Genomic DNA, 20,460 nt, shown 5'->3' with positions numbered 1-20,460 from the left:
ATACTTTTAAATTATATACTTGAAACCGCAGCTCTTGTCAAGCTGGGCCAAGCGTAATATTATACCACCTAAAAATACTTTTATTTCGTAAATCTTTCAGTTTTACGTAATACTTACCAATGTTTCCCAGAAAACCTTGTTAGTTAAAAAGACTCGTGCAAAATAGTAAATAAGTACTTTTATCGTTTGTTCTGTGATATTAGGGCCTACTGGTGCGGTACGGTCACGAGTACTAATAGGTATGTATACACTTTGCAACCATGTCACATTAACTTTTTTGACAAATTAAACCGTAAGCCTCATTAAATTTCAAATATGATAGTGCGACAGGGTTCTAAAGCGGGTACATAATATTGTTCATGACTGTACTACAAACCTATTATTTGAAACACAAATCAACCCTAAAATCCTTGTTTTAATATAGACCATTTGAACGACAAACGACCACGAAATTGCCAATAAATGGTGCGGAATTTAAAAAAAACGGTTGTAATAGCCGTATGTCAATAGCAACTGCGTTAGACGAATTTACAGCAGTGTTGCCATTATTCTGTTAGAGTACTTATATCGATAGTTTTACCGCAAAAATGTATCGATATTTTCTTTTAACTTTATTGCACACAAACAAAACATACAAACATTTAGCAACAGTACAAATTAGCGGCTTTTTTGCTCTTGAACTATGAATAATCTGTATAACTACCAGAATAGATGTCCTTAGAAAAGGTACAGTACGATTTACTCTGAACCGGCGTGCGTGTATGAAACGATTGATGAATGTGGAGGAAACAAGAGAAGTGTGTCAGGAGTTTATGTGTGTATGTAACTAGCAGAAATCACCTTCTGTTTCTTTCCTCCATTTTCCTTTACTTTTTTAAGTACTTATGTAGGGGTCTAATCCGCGTCAGACTTCAGACAGAGGTAACAGGAAAACCACTGCCGTGTTTTTCCCTATCTACAAGAGTGTAGCTCTTATATTATTAATAATTAATATTGGTAAACTTGTACAAATTATCTGTTGAACATTGATCACCCAAACTAAGCACTAACGCCTGTGTCTTCGCAATCTGTGTTCGACCACTTGAGTTGAATTATAAGAGTAATTTTGCATAATATCAATATAGTAACTATGTATTTATAAAAAGTTACATACAATTAAGTAAGTACATAAATAAGCCCCACCTGCAATTCTTTATGCGGAAGTAGCCATTTAATAATTTTCGGTTATTATTGAAGGAAAAAAATATTTAGCAAAACTTTGTTTATAAGTACCTTAGTTCACAAACAGTGACTACCGAACTTTATTATTACTAATTAATATAAATGTTAAGTAACATTTTATGAAAGTTATTATTTTTAAACTAAAAAATTATGTTACTTTGTAACACAATGTTCAGTGGGTCACTCTGTTCTGTGAACAATGACAAATGGTTAGCTTATCGCTCATTAAATAGTCCGTTATTTTAGTAAGAACACGATTACTCTGTTTTTAAGACATTCTGTTTTGAATACAAGTAGAGGTCCGTGTTATATGCTCTTTAGTCAGCCCTTGCGGCCCGGAATCCGCACCGCGCCATGCGCGCAATATATCGAGGGTTTTCACCAATATATAGCCCTACGAAATCTATCCACGCAAGCGAATGCTATCTATTAGTTGCATACATTGGCCTTCGATATTATTCGCGCCGTGCGTAGTGCGTTTGCTGTGCAGAACCAGCAGCATGGCAAAAATTCGCTCAGAATACTATCGGAAGCTTTTTAAACTATTCACATGTCGATAGTAACATAGGTCAGCACTATCACTCGGTATTTCGCATACAAACCAAAGCTGGCTTTTCACAAGTTCAATAACTGACCTGAACCGAGTTTGAGCGATGCAAAATGAAAACGTGAGATGCATGCCGCTTGATCATTTTGAATATTTTCAATTTACATGTCAGTTTCAGTTGGCATAAAAAATATGTTCGAAAGTTAAAAGCAGACCAAAATTCTTCGGCATCGTACGAGCTGTTAGAATTTTCAATCTTACTTAGATTATGGAATTATGATCACTGTTAGAGAGCAGATGCCTAATCATGTAACTTAGTTTCGTGTAAATAAATCGTGTAAACCCTATCCCGTGATTGGTTGAAACAGACAAGTCTCGTAAATTCATTGATATTTGAGGCAATCATTAAGATTGATTAATTTTTCATAGGATTCTATTGGTCAAGATTAAAACTGAATTACATGAACATCTCTCTGATTAGTAGAACCTTCTGAATCAGATATTTTTATGACGTTTTCAGAAGCATTCGGCGCGTGATGGCATCCAAATTTTATATTAACAATACAAAAACAGGGCAACTCTATTCTTTAGTAGTGATTATACTGATTCCTTCAAAGAGAAGAATCATGCTTTTTGAAGTCCCTTAGTGTCAATAACAACATTACAGTACATTTACTAAGATGAATATTTTTGCATAGACCACTCATTATGTCGTTTTTTTAAAAGTAATGCTTATGTACAATTTTAAATCAGCACCAAGAAGTTATTTCATCATTTTGTTCATTCTACAGGGCGTCCTACTCCAGCACAATGCGGCAGGAGGTGTCATTCTCACGGGGAATACCAACCTGGCATTGAGGAACGTATCAAGACATCAAGCTGGGAAGTATTCCTGTACAGCCTCCAATGTGGAAGGGGACGGGAAGTCTCTGCCGCTGTATATGCAAGTTGTTTGTAAGTATTTTTTATTTTATTTTAATATACTTATAGAATAGAATAAAATATAAATCTAATCTAGCCTACAAGATCCCACTGCTGGGCAAAGGCCTCCTCTTCCTCTTTCCATTTTTTGCGGTTCTGTGCGTATTCCGGCCAGTCCCTCCGGCAAGCGTCCAAGTCGTCACGCCATCTTCTTAGAGGTCTGCCACGACGCCTGTATCCGTCATGAGGCACCCAATGCGTGACGATCCGTGCCCACCGCTCAGGGTGCATGCGACAAACATGTCCGGCCCAATCCCATTTGAGCTTGGCGGCTTCTCGTCCCCTATCAGCGATTCCCGTTTTTGAACGCAGTGTTGTGTTTCGGACTCGATCAATTCGTTTGACGCCTAACACACTACTGAGAATAGAATAGAAATCATTTATTTTAAATATAAGTAGGTATTGGTACACATAGTAAGTAAACATTATTTCTAAAAACGGCATTGAGGGAGTGCCACAACGCTGATTTTCAGCTGTGCCCCAAAAACACTAAAAAAATCGCAATGCTGGACGACGAAAAATTTCACTTGATATTAAATCAGAAACACGGTCTGAATCATCCGTCTCAGTTTTCGGTACGCGTGCCACTAACACCCTGTACACAAATACAAAACTCTATTCTTCTCTATTCTTCTTCTTCTTCTCTATTCTTGTCTATTCTATTTCTCTTTTGTTTTGTATTTAGTTTTTTCCTGTGTGTGCAATAAAGTATTTGTTATGTTATAACTCTTTATTGACTTAAAACAAATATTGAAATTACATTATGACAATTAGATAGGTAGTACAGCAAGCGGCTTTATTGCTAAGGTAGCAATCTCTATACCATGCATGCATGTAAAATATCTTGTATTTATTCTCTTCTCATCGTCTACAGGCGTTTTAGAATGCTGATAAGTGTTTTGGTCATTAAAAAGATTCCAAAGCCAGCTCGCTAATGGTCGTTGACGAAATTATGTCCATGTGCATCAAGTTGCACACACAGACAATAGAGTTACAGAGGCTACAGTGAAATAGAGAGTACCACGGGCGGCCTAATTGTTTGTTTGTTTAATTGTTTGTCTCTTCCTGGCAACTTTTGTGTGTGTAATAATAGGAAACACACAAACAGGCCTACAAACGTCCACTGAAGGCATAGGCCGCTCTTCAATCAACCGGAGGGGATATGGAGCATTATCCCGTTTTTCACAGGGTCCGCCTACCTCACCTGAAGATTTGTAAGGTCCGGTTTTTTTACAGAAGCCACTGCCTGTCTGACCTTCCAACCCACGAAGGGAAAACCAGTCCGATACAGGTTAGGTTACATACTTCCGAATATGTATTTCTCGGGAATGTGGGTTTTTTCGCGATGTTTTCCTTCACCGCTGAGCACGTGATAATCATTTATGATCCAAATGTGAATTCGTAAACAAATTCGACAATCATTGGTTTAAGCCTGCACCTTCAATAATCTATACTTATAATAAATCTGTAGAGAGGTCAATTCTGTACATTAAATATTTTTTCAAAATAACTATCAGGGGGTGATAAGTGGTCGATACTGATGCCAAAAATGCAATCAGTAAAATTTTTGTCTGTCTGTCTGTCTGTCTGTATGTTCCTTATAGAAACAAAAACTACTGGACGGATTTTAATGAAACTTGGTACAATTATTTCTCACACTCCTGGACAGGTTATAGTATACTTTTTATCACGCTACAATCAATAGGAGCAGAGTAGTGAAGGGAAATCCTTTTGTATGAAAAATCTAAACCACTCAAGTTAGACGTTTGAAATTTGGCATGCAGGTACCTTAGATACCGTAGAGGTACACTAAGAAAGGAATTCCCGGAATTCCCACGGGAACGGGAATTAGCGGGAAAATCCTTTTGTATGAAAAATCTAAACCACTCAAGTTAGACGTTTGAAATTTGGCATGCAGATACCTTAGGTACCGTAGAGGTGCACTAAGAAAGAAATTTCCGAAATTCTCACGAGAACGGGAATTAGCGGGAAAATCCTTTTGTATGAAAAATCTAAACCACTCAAGTTAGACGTTTGAAATTTGGCATGCAGATACCTTAGGTACCGTAGAGGTGCACTAAGAAAGAAATTTCCGAAATTCTCACGAGAACGGGAATTAGCGGGAAAATACTGTTGTATGAAAAATCTAAACCACTCAAGTTAGACGTTTGAAATTTGTCATGCAGGTACCTTAGGTACCGTGGATGTGCACTAAGATAGGAATTCCCGAAATTCCCACGGGAACGGGAATTAACGGGAAAATCCTTTTGTATGAAAAATCTAAACCATTCAAGTTAGATGTTTGAAATTTGGCATGCAGATACCTTAGATACCGTAGAGGTGCATTAAGAAAGGAATTCCCGAAATTCTCACGAGAACGGGAATTAGCGGGAAAATCCTTTTGTATGAAAAATCTAAACCACTCAAGTTAGACGTTTGAAATTTGGCATGCAGGTACTTTAGTAAACTTAAAGCTTAGTTGCAACAGGATATTACAAAATTCCCACGGGAACGATAGTTAGCGGGAAAAAACATTTGTATGAAAAAATCAAATCTAAATAAAAGGAGAAACTGACTGACTCAGTGACTGACATATCAACGCATAGCCTGAACGGCTAAACGTAGGCATTTGAAATTTGGAAGGGACATAGCTTAGGTACCGTAGAGGTGCACTAAGAAAGGAATTCCCGGAATTCCCACGGGAACGGAAATTAGCGGGAAAATCCTTTTGTGTGAAAAATCTAAACCGCTTAAGTTAGACGCTTGAAATTTGGCATGCAGGTACCTTAGTTAACTTAAAGCTTAGTTGCAACAGGATATTGCAAAATTCCCACGGAAACGGGAGTTAGCGGGAAAAAAACATTTGTATGAAAAAATCGAAACCGCGTAAGATAGATGTTTTCAATTCAATTAAATTATTTATTGCATTCCATGTAGTACAATGGGGTGTTACATAGGCATAGGAACTAAAACATGGACCCTGTAGGGCACAGCAACGTTGAAGGGAAGAGAGGAAGTGTGTATTAAAATTAAAACTCAATGAACAATCAATTAAAAAAAAATCAATTCAATCAATTGATTCAATCTAGCATGCATGCATACCTTAGTAAATATAAAGTTTATTTTTGGCTGTATTTTGAAAAATGGGAGTTACTGGGAAAAAAATTGTATGAAAAAATCTAAACTGCATAAGTATGCACTCCCACACACACAAAGATCTCTCTCTTATATAAGACGCCACGCGGACGAAGTCGCGGGCAAAAGCTAGTAGAAAATAAAACAGTATAACTTAAATCAAGAAACGGATTTATATAAACTTTAATGGCCTAACAAATGAAATCCTGACGTTTTCAATTTCTTCCCTCTAGTTTTATTTGATCAGGCAAAAACGGTGGAATGCCATTAAATCGTTTAATAGTATGCAACAATGGCCTCTTTTATAACTGAATGATTAATTCTTGACTTAAACGGCGTTTCTTAAGAATTACAGAATGATCCCCTTTCTGCTGATTCCTTTCAAGAAATTGAATTTTAGATGGTCGCCCTACTGACTTGTCGTTGACTGCAACATACAAGAACTCAACAGTTGTTAGGACATTTATGTTGTGGGCAGTAGTGCTTGTATTTGCGTATACATTTGTTTTTTGTATATCGCTACTATATTTTAAACCTGGTATTGGTGCTAGTTCCTGCAGACGCCATCTAATTTTATTTGAAGTTACACCTGTAATTTTCTTATCCGTTGAAAAAGAAAGGGACGGTTAATCGACAGGCATAAATTTTATGGAATACATGTCAATTTTAAATAGAAATCTAAAACTGCAAGGACCAAGTTTTGTAAAACCGTTTAAAAATTTTACATCACGCAGACAGCACTTCAAACGGATTGCATAGCAACGAGATGCCTATTTTATTCGCACGGGTTACTCATTCATTTTTAAATTAACTTGTTGACACTCATCCGTCCATAAGAAAACGACGGGTAAAATAAAATTAGGAGGTGTCTGCAGAAATCGCGGCCAATATCTTACTTTTCGTTTCAAAATAAGTCGGTGTTTGTTTTTCAATCAATCAATCATACTTTATTGCACAACAACATAATACAAAGGACATAAACATACGAATAAAACGTAAGCACAATAGGCGGCTTTATTGCTAAACAGCGATTTCTGCCATGCAACCTTAGGGTGAAAGAAGAACCTTAGGTGTTTTTCATATTATTATTCTGTAAATTGGTAAAAGTAACTATCAATAAATAAATACATCAATTCCGTCCTTTAATACTTACGTTTTCGTACAATCTCTCTCTCTCTCTCTCTCTCCTTGGCATTTATTATTCCCATCTGATGGTGGGGTCTGCCTTCTTCGTACTTCTCTTCCACTTCGCTCTATCGGACGTGTCGTTCTCGGAGACATTGCACATGCATAGGTTATGCACGGTACGTTTTCGTACAATATGATAATGAAAGTGTACTACAAAATATTTCAAGTAATGCGACATGACATATGGTCATGTCGCATTACTTGAAATATTTTGTAGTACACTTTCATTGTCCCCACCGGGATTCGAACTCGTGACCTCCGGATCGCGAGCAGAACGCTCAACCACAGGACCATGCAGGCCGTTAAAGATATCTTTAACCACGCCACGGCCACGGTTCACTTTGTGACTTCATAGACTCGCAATACGACTTCTTAGCCCCTCTGGTGTTAAATGTGTTAAAGTTCCTAAATTAATATTATCGAATCGGGTTCGAATCCCGGTGGGGATATATCACAAAAATCACTTTGATCCCTAGTTTGGTTAGGACATTACAGGCTGATCACCTGATTGTCCGAAAGAAAGATGATCCGTGTTTCGGAAGGCACGTTAAGCCGTTGGTCCCGGTTACTACTTACTGATGTAAGTACGTAGTCGTTACTTGAGTCACGTCAGGGGTCTTTGGCGGCTCAATAATATCCCTGACACCAGGGTTAATGAGGTTGGTCATCCACCTCACAACCCACACGATAGAAGAAGACCGTATCTTTTGCCTTTTTCGGAGCTATGTCGATAACATAAAATATAAATAATTATGACTATCATTTGAATATGAAAACATTTTTATAAACATTCATTCGCGGATCTTACGCTCTTTCTTTTCTATCTCAATACACAATCAAAACGCTGCTGCCTTATTACCCGACTGTGGCAAAGCAAAAGGAGAATTATGTGTTTGACCGCTATGTATGTATGTAAGTATGTGTTTATGCACGTCTGTTCCAAGGCTTAATTTGCACATTTCAAATATGTACATATTACTAGATTTTACCTGCGGGTTTTCTTGTATTTACTCGATAATTACGTCAAATTGTTAACATGACTGCTCAGACATGTTCCGGATAGGTTTCATCTGCAAATTTTGCATGAAACAAGCAAGCAACAACTTGCAAGTTATCTTAATAAATAAGACTCTAAAATAATATAAATAAAAATATAAGTTTAAAAACTAAAACCTGAGTACGGAAAAATCACGCTCTAAAAATTTTATATTTTTTGTAAGTAATCACAAAATCCACCAAAAGATTTCTTCCGAGATATCTGAAATCTGTTGGTGAAGGAGGAATATTGAATTATCGCCCTTTGTTAATTATTTTTAATGATAAAATATGTTTCTGGATTTTCCGTATTAATTATAACAGCAACAATGGGATGGAAGGTATCGAAATTCAAATTTCAGGAAGCCGAAAACTACGCTCGAGGAGTTAATTTACAACTTTTCTATTCCCCTTCCTAGTTGCCGTTCATTTGTTTTTTCACAGCCAGGACACTCTATACAAAAATCTCGTTTTTACAGAAACACGACATAGATGTAATATAATACCTTACCCCGTGCGCGCTCCCTCACTCCTTAACGTCTTGAGGCTTAAAAAAATACAAAAATGTATTAAGATATTATGAATACAATTAGTCCCTGATAATTAAAATTACAATTAATTAAAACATTTTAAATTATTGAACAAACAATCTGGTACGTGGTTCAAAGTTGTCCATTATACTGGCCACGTACAATTAGTTGTTATAAATTATTGATTGCGAGTTGCTTAAAATATACTATAGGTTAGGTAAATGTAACATTATCAGAATGACAGCAGGACATTATAATATTGGACACCACATCTTCTCTTTCTTGCTAAGCTGTATACCATGCCTAATACTGTACGAAAGAGACAAGAGATAGATAGGTATGTCCTTATCATGTTACGTTTAACAGGGTATAAAATGATCCGCGACGCGGGGGTGAGGTAATCCAAGTCACTCCAAGCTCGGATCTGCGCGGGGCGGATTGTGTCCCTTCTATATTGTATACGTATATTATTCTATGGCTTTATCTAAGTATGGAACTTTTATAATGAACATTTAAACCCCAAAGCTTCGTTCAGTGAAAACTGAGCTCTGTGCCAAAAGCTGGAACAAAAGGTTTTTCGAATAAACATAAAGTGGCTTAATCGGTATCGTTCAGAATGTCAATTTGACAATTTATAACTCCGCTCAGATTTAATGCAACGAACAGTTTGGAAAATAAAATCAAATGTGCGAAACAAAGCCAATGATTGAGTACTGAAAAGTGTGTAGAATCGGAAATAAATATCTACGTGATTTGATTTTCTTCAGTACCATGGTGATGGAAATAATTGGCATGAATATAAACCCAAAAAACAGTTAATATAATGATACCGTTCGAAAATAAATACTGTCTTTACTAAGCCACGGATAGTGAAGAGTAGACTTTCGCTTAGGTACTTAGCATATTTTCAACATATGAAGTAACAAATGGAGTAACTTTCCGTTCAAATATTTTTCATCAGACACACTGGTATCTGAAACAATACCATTTGTTCAAAAAATAACTGTATTATTTTAACGTAAGGTGAAATTTCCGACGTCAGAATTAATCATGCCCAAAAATGTAGATTTCATGATTTCCCTCGAGTATACATTTCAATGCATTATTCCTTTCAGAAATTGACTTAAGATATATGAAAAATAGGGTTTTATTTTTATCAGATGTCTGCGGAAAACGTCGATATTTCTTGCACCCTTAATCCTTATTGGGGTAGGCAGAGCCATAAGTCACTAAATAAAGACAACTTATAGCTTCACCTATGAACATAATATTTTAGGGATAGGTTACCTTACATTTGACCATTAATATGGTCCATCATGTGGAAATTCCAGTAGGAACATATGACAATAATTATTAAGTTATCTCTAGTTTGATAAGGATGATATCGGCTGATCACCCGATTGTCCGAAGGTAAGGTGCTGATGATGATGATGTTATCGCTTTAAGCGATAAGGCTGCCATGCCATTTTCTATGTACCTAGTTAAGAGTGTTTTGTAAATATTTCGTTTATTTTGATGCAATAAAGTATATTTGTATTGTATTGTAGGATGATCCGTGTTTCTAGAGATACGTAAAACTAATCGTAATTTTTGCATGAACCATGACAGGGGCCTCAATAATACCTCTGATACCAAGGTTGCTGAGGTTGGTAGTCGACCTCACAGCCCACATTAGAGAAGAATCACTCAATCAATAATTCTTTCTTGCACGAAAACATAAACACAGGACATGCACAGACGAATAAAATAAGCACGATTGAAATATAATTAAAATTCAAATTCAATTTTGTATTGAATTGAATTTTTTTAATTGCAATGATTGTTTTTTTTTTGATAATAATTTGTTTTTCTTTCTATTTTCTTCAAACAATATCGGTATTGACTCAAACCAATCTGTCTGTCAGGTAACAACCTTTTCGCCGTTAATCCGCGGAACCGATTTAGATAATGGTATGGAAATACTTAGTTTAGAGATAGAGAAGAACATATGGTAGTTATTATCCCATAAATCACCCCCTAAGCGAATGGAAAAAACGTGCCGCGCGCAATAACCGAAATCCACAACGACAAAATCGCGGATGGAAGTAGTATTTAATATAAGAAGGATATTGATGAGCACCTTAAAACAAATAAAAATATATTAAAAATCTCAGTGCCGTGGTAACCCAGTTGGTTGAACGCTTGTCTCTCACCTTGAGGTTGCAGTTTCGAATACAGCACCGGCTTAAACCAATTATTGTTGACTTTATTTTTGAATTCATGTTTGGATGCTCAGCGGGGAAGAAAAACATCGTGAGAAAACTTACATTCCCGAGAAATGCATTTTTGGAGGTATGTGACCTAACCTATATCGGGCTGGTTTTCCCTTCGTGGATTGGAAAGTCAGACAGGCTGGACCTGTCAAATTGTCAGGTTAGGTAAGCGGACCCTGTGGTAAACGGGATAATGCTGGGAGATGATATTAAAAATCTCGATGAAAGGAGATAAGTGTAATATCCGTAATGTAATGCTAAATCAAACACCAAACAGCGACAGGATTAGCAGAACGTAGTGGGTAGCTCACTGGGACGGGCTAACCTGTAAAATGCTACTTAGATTCTATAACGATCTTATGACGTAGCGAGTAGACGCCGCTACTTCAAAAGCGCACCCCTGATGCCGGGCAGCAGCGGTATCAGTACTGGTTGGAGGCCGAGGAAATGGATTCTGGTAGGGATCTAACTAGAACATCACCGATTGAGAAATTGTTCGGTGTACTGCGGAACGGAAGGCGATCGGGGCAACCACCGTTCTACACGTCCTATCTATGGAGTAATGGCAATTACTCCACCGACAAGAGCGCAGCTCTTAAATAAAGAGAGAGAGAGAATGATAAATCATCTTGAAATGTACAGAATCACTCATTCGTTGTTTAAAGCATGGGGAAGTCAAACAACTGAAGCAGTTTTGTTTTTTATTCTTTTCCAGTCCAGCGTAAAAGCAGAAACATCCGAAATGCGAAAAAAGTATTCGGAACGGAACAAAAATCCTGTCTTGTCCGTTGCTCGTAATAGTCCAGATTTAGGTCAAGCAGAACATCTCACTTATAACTAGCTTCGGAAACGGAGTTGCTGGAGTTTTCTTATATCTATCTTCAATTCTCAAAGGAGAACGGAGTAAATAAAAGTTAAAAGTTAAAGTTTATGCTTTAGTTAGCCCGGATGCTTTCAAGGCCAGAGTGAACAGGCACCTTCTGGGCGAGCTCGCTTCATTTTAGGCCTCGTCAATGCCTTCGCAAACCCATCAAGGGTAAAAAAGTTAGTTTTAGTACAGAAATTACTATTTTTTATTTACTACTGCTCACTACTGATACTATTGTTTCTTTAGCTACTCATCGCCTTAGTAGCGTTATAGAATGTTATAGGCAAATAATATAGAAATAAATTACACACACCAGTAAGCAGGCTTGAACTTGTCTCAAAAAATTCGTTCGTCACGTGTATTCGGTTGTACAATAAACTTCCGGAGGCATTTAAATCTACGAATATGAACAAATTCAGAACTACTCTTAAGTCATGGCTTGCACAAAAATGTTTGCATGACAGCAAAGAATTTTTGAATGAAAACTTATAGTTATTTTAAAGACCTATTTATATATTCTTTAATAGATTATTGATTTTGTTTTCTCTGTTTTCTCTCTCTTTCTCATCCTATTTAATAGCCTGTGTGAAATGTGTATATGCCTGCAAAGGAAAAAAATTGTGAGACGTAATTTGCAACCATAACTGGAACATTTATTTATCATCATCATCAATTTAAGAGCCATGCTCTTGTCAGAGCAGCATTTAGGGAAAAATAGGGCAGTGGTTTCCCTCTTGCCTTCCGCCCCGCAGTACTCTGTCTGACGCAAATGGGATGGCGCCCAGAGTAGTCTATTCCAAAGCCATACACTTGTCCTTCGCCTATGAATAGTACTGACAGTTACTGTTGCCCTCTGTCAGCAGAGGCTGCTGTCTGTCTGTCTTGTATTTATTTATAACTGTACCTAAATTTATACACAATAAAAATCGATATCTTTATCTTTTATCTATCTTTATTCTGGGTGCGTTATATCGAGTCTGCTTTCTGAAAACTATTATACGTACACATTCATAAAACATTAACAGAAAAATCTTATTCTGAGGTAAATAATAGGTAAATATGAATTGTACTTAAATTACCTACAATTTTACCTACTACGGAGCAAGAAATTCACATTCCCAATACCTACCAAAACTGGTGTTCGGGCTACCACGGCGCTATCCAATTCTAGTACAAAATATTTTATTTTTATCTAACCTACGAAACTAAAGGGAAAATTAGCCCAATTTACTAAAACAGGAGCTACGATAACTGTATTTGTATAGGTACGAGGTTAAAATTCATAGAATTTGTTTTTGACCCCTTCACACTTCAGTGCGTTATTTCCTAAGGGAGTCCCCTGTGTGAGTATTGAAAGGCTATTTTAAGGTCCAAGCGTTAAAATTGCCCTTTAGGGGAATATGGATTTTTTATTTTTTAAATAGCAGCATAAAGGTTGAGTTTACAAGTTTCTTTAATCTAAAAATAAACTGTGTTGTAGAGGAGCTCGGTGGCGCAGCGGTAAACGCGCTCGGTCTGCGATTGTTGAAGTTAAGCAACTTTCGCAAAGGTCGGTCATAGGATGGGTGACCACAAAAAAAAAATCATCTCCAGCTCCTCCGTGCTTCGGAAGGCACGTTAAGCCGTTGGTCCCGGCTGCATTAGCAGTCGTTAATAACCATCAATCCGCACTGGGCCCGCGTGATGAGGCCCGATCTCCCTATCCATCCATAGGGAAGGCCTGTGCCCCAGCAGTGGGGACGTTAATGGGCTGATGATGATGATAATGATGATGAAACTGTGTTGAATGACCTGTATAATAAAAGAAAACTTCACTTAGGTAAAACATAACATAATCTCTTAACTATATCCTAGTCGGGGTAGTTAGAGGTACAGTCATGAGCAATATAATGTACCCGCTTTAGGACTCTGTCGCACTAACACGTTTGACATTTAGTGAGACTTACAGTTCGATTTGTCAAAAAAGTTAATGTGACATGGTACCAAAGTGTATACATATTAATGTTCGTGACCGTACATCCATCGCAAGATGAACTACGTAGCCACAACTCACAGAGTTTTCGGTTAGATCAACGCGATAGTTGGTGAGTCGCATCGCCGTCTATAATTGTTGAGCCAACAGTGAAAACTGCATTTACGATAAAAGAATAACTCTCTCAGGTATGACAGCAAAAGAGACAGCAGTTTCGAAGAAGTCCGCATGCTTCTTATTTTGTAATTCAGTAGGTATGATACATCGTTGTTCACAATACAATGCAAAAACGCTTTATACACACAACATTCTTCATACGCACATATAAACACAACACTAAAAACAATTACAAAATTGTTCACCTTCCGTCCAAGTTATAAATGTAGTTAATGCCATGTATGGAAAATCAATAAGATGTCACAAAAATAAATGTTCACCTTTATTGACTTACACACTTTGTACATCGTTGTTGTCAATTTAAAAGCTCTTAAGTGTCGTTCGCACCAAATTAAATTTTTGTCAGGATCCAATAGTATTTGGTCCTAAAACATTCAGTACAAACTCTTATATAAATACATAATTAATATTAATTATATTTTAATATTTTTAACAAAAAGTCATACAAAAAAAAATCAGGCGGATTTTTTTTTAATTTCTGTAAAATTGACCCGATTGCCCGTAATAGATTTGAAATTGGCAACGACGACATAATTTCTGTATTTTATACTGTAAACTGTACGGAAGTAAAATGTTTTTACTTTTCTGTTACTTACTGATGTAAGTACGTAGTGTTAGAAAATGCCACATAGGCAAAGCCACTGCAAAATTCTCCAAAGTCTTCGGATTGCATTGATTTAAAAGCTTGACTTCTTACAGCTTCAAGTGCCCAAAGATATAAGTCTATAAAACATAAATAAACAGCCTATACACGGCCCACTGCTGGGCACAGGCCTCCCCTCAATCAACCGGGTAGATATAAGTATTTCTCTCTCTATTTAAAAGCTGCTCTCTTGTCGGTGGAGTAATCGCCATTCCTCTCTTCTTCCCGCCAAAACCTTCACCTCCCGATACGACACGACCTGCACCTTCTCTTTTATTTGTTTCATAAATGTTATCCTAGGTCTACCCCTTCCTCTCTTCCCTTCAATTGTTCCTTCTATAATGTTTGTCATAAATTAATCGTGTCGTATCAGGTGGCCAATCATATTTCCTCTCCGGTTCTCTATAGTCTTCAATATGGTTATCTTTTCTTCAACTCGTTCCAGCACTTTTTCATTTGACACCATTTCAGTCCAGCTTATACCCTCCATCCTTCGCCAACACCACATCTCAAACGCTTCCAATCTCTCTGTGTATCTTTGTGTCATAGTCCACGTTTCACTTCCATAGAGTGCAATGCTCCAAATATATGATTTAACTAGCTTTTGCCCGCGACTTCGTCCGCGTGGCGTGTTATATAAGAGAGAGATCTTTGTGTGTGTGGGAGTGCATAATTATACAGTTTAGATTTTTTCATACAATTTTTTCCTAATAACTCCCATTTTTCAAAATACAGCCAAAAATAAACTTTATATTTACTAAGGTATGCATGCATGCTAGATTGAATTAATTGATTGAATTGATTTTTTTTTTAATTGATTGTTCATTGAGTTTTAATTTTAATACACACTTCCTCTCTTCCCTTCAACGTTGCTGTGCCCTACAGGGTCCATGTTTTAGTTCCTATGCCTATGTAACACCCCATTGTACTACATGGAATGCAATAAATAATTTAATTGAATTGAAAACATCTATCTTACGCGGTTTCGATTTTTTCATACAAATGTTTTTTTCCCGCTAACTCTCGTTTCCGTGGGAATTTTGCAATATCCTGTTGCAACTAAGCTTTAAGTTAACTAAGGTACCTGCATGCCAAATTTCAAGCGTCTAACTTAAGCGGTTTAGATTTTTCATACAAAAGGATATTCCCGCTAATTTCCGTTCCCGTAGGTATTCCGGGAATTCCTTTCTTAGTGCACCTCTACGGTACCTAAGCTATGTCCCTTCCAAATTTCAAATGCCTACGTTTAGCCGTTCAGGCTATGCGTTGATATGTCAGTCACTGAGTCAGTCAGTTTCTCCTTTTATTTAGATTTGATTTTTTCATACAAATGTTTTTTCCCGCTAACTACCGTTCCCGTGGGAATTTTGTAATATCCTGTTGCAACTAAGCTTTAAGTTTACTAAAGTACCTGCATGCCAAATTTCAAACATCTAACTTGAATGGTTTAGATTTTTCATACAAAAGGATTTTCCCGTTAATTCCCGTTCCCGAAGGAATTTCGAGAATTCCTTTCTTAGTGCACCTCCACGTTACCTAAGGTACCTGCATGACAAATTTCAAACGTCTAACTTGAGTGGTTTAGATTTTCATACAAAAGGATTTTCCCGCTAATTCCCGTTCTCGTGGGAATTTCGGGAGTTCCTGTCTTAGTGCACCTCTACGGTACCTAAGGTACCTGCATGACAAATTTCAAACGTCTAACTTGAGTGGTTTAGATTTTTCATACAAAAGGATTTTCCCGCTAATTTCCGTTCCCGTGGGAATTTCGGGAATTCCTTTCTTAGTGTACCTCTACGGTATCTAAGGTACCTGCATGCCAAATTTCAAACGTCTAACTTGAGTGGTTTAGATTTTTCATACAAAAGGATTGTCCCGCTAATTCCCGTTCCCGTAGGAATTTCGGGAATTCCTTCCTTAGTGCACCTCTACGGTATTTAAGGTATCTGCATGCCAAATTTCAAACGTCTAACTTGAGTGGTTTAGATTTTTCATACAAAAGGATTTTCCCGCTAATTCCCGTTCTCGTGGGAATTTCGGGAATTCCTTTCTTAGTGCACCTCCTCGGTACCTAAGGTACCTGCATGACAAATTTCAAACGTCTAACTTGTGTGGTTTAGATTTTTCATACAAAAGTATTTTCCCGCTAATTCCCGTTCCCGTGGGAATTTCGAGAATTCCTTTTTTAGTGTACCTCTACGGTATCTAAGGTACCTGCATGCCAAATTTCAAACGTCTAACTTGAGTGGTTTAGATTTTTCATACAAAAGGATTTTCCCGCTAATTCCCGTTCCCGTAGGAATTTCGGAAATTCCTTTCTTAGTGCACCTCTACGGTATTTAAGGTACCTGCATGCCAAATTTCAAACGTCTAACTTGAGTGGTTTAGATTTTTCATACAAAAGGATTTCCCTTCACTACTCTGCTCCTATTGATTGTAGCGTGATGAAAAGTATACTATAACCTGTCCAGGAGTGTGAAGAATAATTGTACCAAGTTTCATTAAAATCCGTCCAGTAGTTTTTGTTTCTATAAGGAACATACAGACAGACAGACAGACAGACAGACAGACAGACAGACAGACAGACAGACAGACAGACAAAAATTTTACTGATTGCATTTTTGGCATCAGTATCGACTACTTATCACCCCCTGATAGTTATTTTGAAAAAATATTTAATGTACAGAATTGACCTCTCTACAGATTTATTATAAGTATAGATAAGATATAAGTATTATAATATATTAATTGCAACTTGAAACCTCTACACGTTAACGTGTCGTTACAGAGTAATGACGGACAACAAAATATCCTATAAGGTTTCTGTTTTTCCTTTTGACGTACAGAACCCTAAAAATATCTGTATTTGACACGTAATAAAGAAGTATGTCTCTCCAGTTGTGTATCGCGACGCTAACACCCTTATTTTTTCCAACAGACCGCCCTATATGCCGGAAGAGGGAAATAAAACTGATCGGTGCAGCCCTCCAAGAGTCCTCGACCGTGGAGTGCGAAGTGGATGCCTACCCTCCTCCAGACACCTTCGAGTGGATTCTTAACAACTCCGCAGGGTCCATAAAGGTCGACCCGGTAAGTAAACCCTTTAAGAATACTCTCAAAATGCTGTTATTCTGTGGCTTCAGGGTTAGTAGCCGCTCGATAGTCGGCTGTTGATAGTGAAGCTAGAAACAGTGTCGATAGTCCTTTGCGATGCGAGAAAATAGTACCGAATATAACATTTTAGACATAAAAACATCTAACTAAGATTTATGAATCCTTTCATGTTACATACATACATACATACATAAACTCACGCCCGTAATCCCTAATGGGGTGGGCAGAGCCACAAGTAATCAAAGACAACTTGCAGCCACTGTTGATACGAAGTCCAAAGATGGATATGATGAACCTTATGGTGATAAGGGATCAGCCTATCGCCCATAACATTAGTCCATCATGTTAGAGGACACAATCCCTCTGTCGGTTTTTACGACATGCCCGGGAAGAGAAGCAGCTGAACGTCCTTTCATGTTAATAATGACAAATCCAATATTGAATGAGTTAATGTGCTATCGACTCGAAAAAGAAGCGAATGTACTTATGAGTGTTTTCGAAAGTATTGATAGTATAGACAATTAGTATAAACTACCAATGGTCTGGCCAATTATTTAAATTGACAATAAATTGCCTCCGTGGTCCAGTGGTTGAGTGTTGGGCTCACGATCCGGATGCCTCGGATTCAAATCCCATAGGGACACGTTACAAAAATCACTTTGTGATTCCTAGTTGATATAGGACATCACAGGCTGATCACCTGATTGTCCGAAAGTAAGATGATCCGTGCTTCGGAAGGCACGTTAAGCCGTTGGTCCCGGTTACTACTTACTAATGTAAGTATGTAGTTGTTATATGAACCATGTCAGGGGCCTTTGGCGGCTCAGTAATAACCCTGACACCTGAGGGTTGATGAGGTTGGTATCACAACCCACACGAAGAAATAGACAAGAAGTTACGTCAGAAAAAATCGTGATCGATGTTAATATATTGTACATTGTAGACCGCGTGTCATGTTGACACCCACATGACAGTTAATTGCAATGCAATCCCCTTCTCGCTTTCTTCTTGAAGTTGTGAGTCCTGTGCCGATGCCGTCAATGACACACACAGACCGCTGATAACAGACGAATGAATTCTGTCAACACATTGACAAATAGGTGAGATATGTCGCCCGACAGCATTAGATTGATCACTTTCCTGATCTTTCAAAGTGTTTAGGATCTTAAAGTTCATCTGGTAAGACTACTCGGTAAAACTACTGCGAAGAAAGGTAAATTTTTGAGTGAGACAATCAGATCGCTTCCTGTTTGAAAAATTTAACATCGATGTCGTAACTTCAACAGGGTGACATAATATCAAAGCTTGCATTTGCACGAGTTACGCCTATATGATTATTATCACAGTCTTCTATCGATATTCAATATCGGTTTTTCCACAACACTATTCATGGTGTAAATTGTTATGGCATTATGGTGAGGATGCTATGAAAACATTTTATACAGTGTGGTTACTGTTAAAATATAGGTGGGCTATAGCGAAAGCAGCTTGGGGAGTTGTAGCCAATATACATAGCCATACTTTGATCAAAGTATATTTGCTTTGTAGTGAGGTTGAATAAGGAGCTCGGTGGCGCAGCGGTAAACGCGCTCGGTCTGCGATTGTTGAAGTTAAGCAACTTTCGCAAAGGCCGGTCATAGGATGGGTAACCACAAAAAAAAAGTTTTCATCTCGAGGTCCTCCGTGCTTCGGAAGGCACGTTAAGCCGTTGGTCCCGGCTCCCGGCTGCATTAGCAGTCGTTAATAACCACCAATCCGCACATCCATAGGGAAGGCCCGTGCCCCAGCAGTGGGGACTTTATTGGGGTGGTGATGATGATGATGAGGTTGAATGAAAGTAGACTTACGGAAAAGGTTTATGATGCGGGTGTAAGTGGTTGAGTTGGAAGAGAAAGGCTTGGGCGTATATACCAAGATCAGATCAAGAATGTTTCAAAGAAAGCCCAGGTCAAGAATATTCTAATCCGGCGAGCATGCATAAAGACATAGATGAGAGCGGAGGAGCGAAAGTGGTGTGTCAGGATCGTAGTAAGTAGAATTCCGTGGTCTCTGTCAAATATACACCTATTGAAGGAAGAAGAAGATATATTAAAGCAAAACCATACTAATATTATAAATGCGAAAATGTGTGTGTTTGTTTGTCCGTCTTTCACGGAAAAACGGAGCAACGGATTGACCTGATTTTTTAAGTGAAAATAATTGCAGTGATGAAGAAGGACATAGGCAATTTTTTGTCTCTTTCTAACGCCCCACTTAACTAAAATGGAGGGCGGAAGTTTATTATGGAGCATTTGGCAATTTTTAAAGCAGAAACCTAAAAATTACTGACTACCAAACATATTTAAAAAAAAAAACTGCCCCCAACACATTCAGAGAGGGGGTGAAATTGTATATGGGACTTTTCGCAGTTTTGAAGGTAGAAGCTAAAAAATGGTACATACCTAACTTAAGGAAAGAGAACCATGTTACCCTGAATATAACGCGAGCGAAGCCGCGGGCAAAAGCTAATATACCTATATTTGCATATATATTGAAGCAAATATACCTATATATTTTCTTGAATCTGTCTTTGATGTCTTGAAAAGTTCACATTAAATTGGATGTTATAGGTTTGCTATCACAGCTGTTTTTAAACATGACTGTCTGAAATCTGTTGGTGTTAACGTCCTTTAGAAATATTTCATTTTGATGTCATATACTGTAATTAATTAAAATGATAATAATTATAATGTAAACTTCAATGCGCTGATATACTTAAACAAATGAACTGCACAATATAAAGGGTAGAAAGTAGCCA

General features: G+C 37.6%; 1 protein-coding gene across 3 annotated transcripts in view; it reads left to right on the top strand.

The window, feature by feature from the left end:
• The window catches only part of LOC126382348 (nephrin-like), a 224,364-nt gene that overhangs the window by 162,659 nt on the left and 41,245 nt on the right, over positions 1 to 20,460 (top strand). For all 3 annotated transcript variants that reach the window (XM_050032156.1, XM_050032157.1, XM_050032155.1), the window contains exons 10-11: positions 2,560 to 2,722; positions 17,488 to 17,639. In XM_050032156.1, the coding sequence (XP_049888113.1) occupies positions 2,560 to 2,722; positions 17,488 to 17,639 (315 nt within the window). The remainder of the gene's footprint in view (positions 1 to 2,559; positions 2,723 to 17,487; positions 17,640 to 20,460) is intronic.

This window comes from Pectinophora gossypiella, chromosome 4 (genome assembly GCF_024362695.1).
Source record: "Pectinophora gossypiella chromosome 4, ilPecGoss1.1, whole genome shotgun sequence".
Lineage (NCBI taxonomy): Eukaryota > Metazoa > Arthropoda > Insecta > Lepidoptera > Gelechiidae > Pectinophora > Pectinophora gossypiella.
The sequence above is the reverse complement of the archived record's forward strand: the minus strand, read 5'-3'. Positions and strand labels throughout refer to the sequence as shown.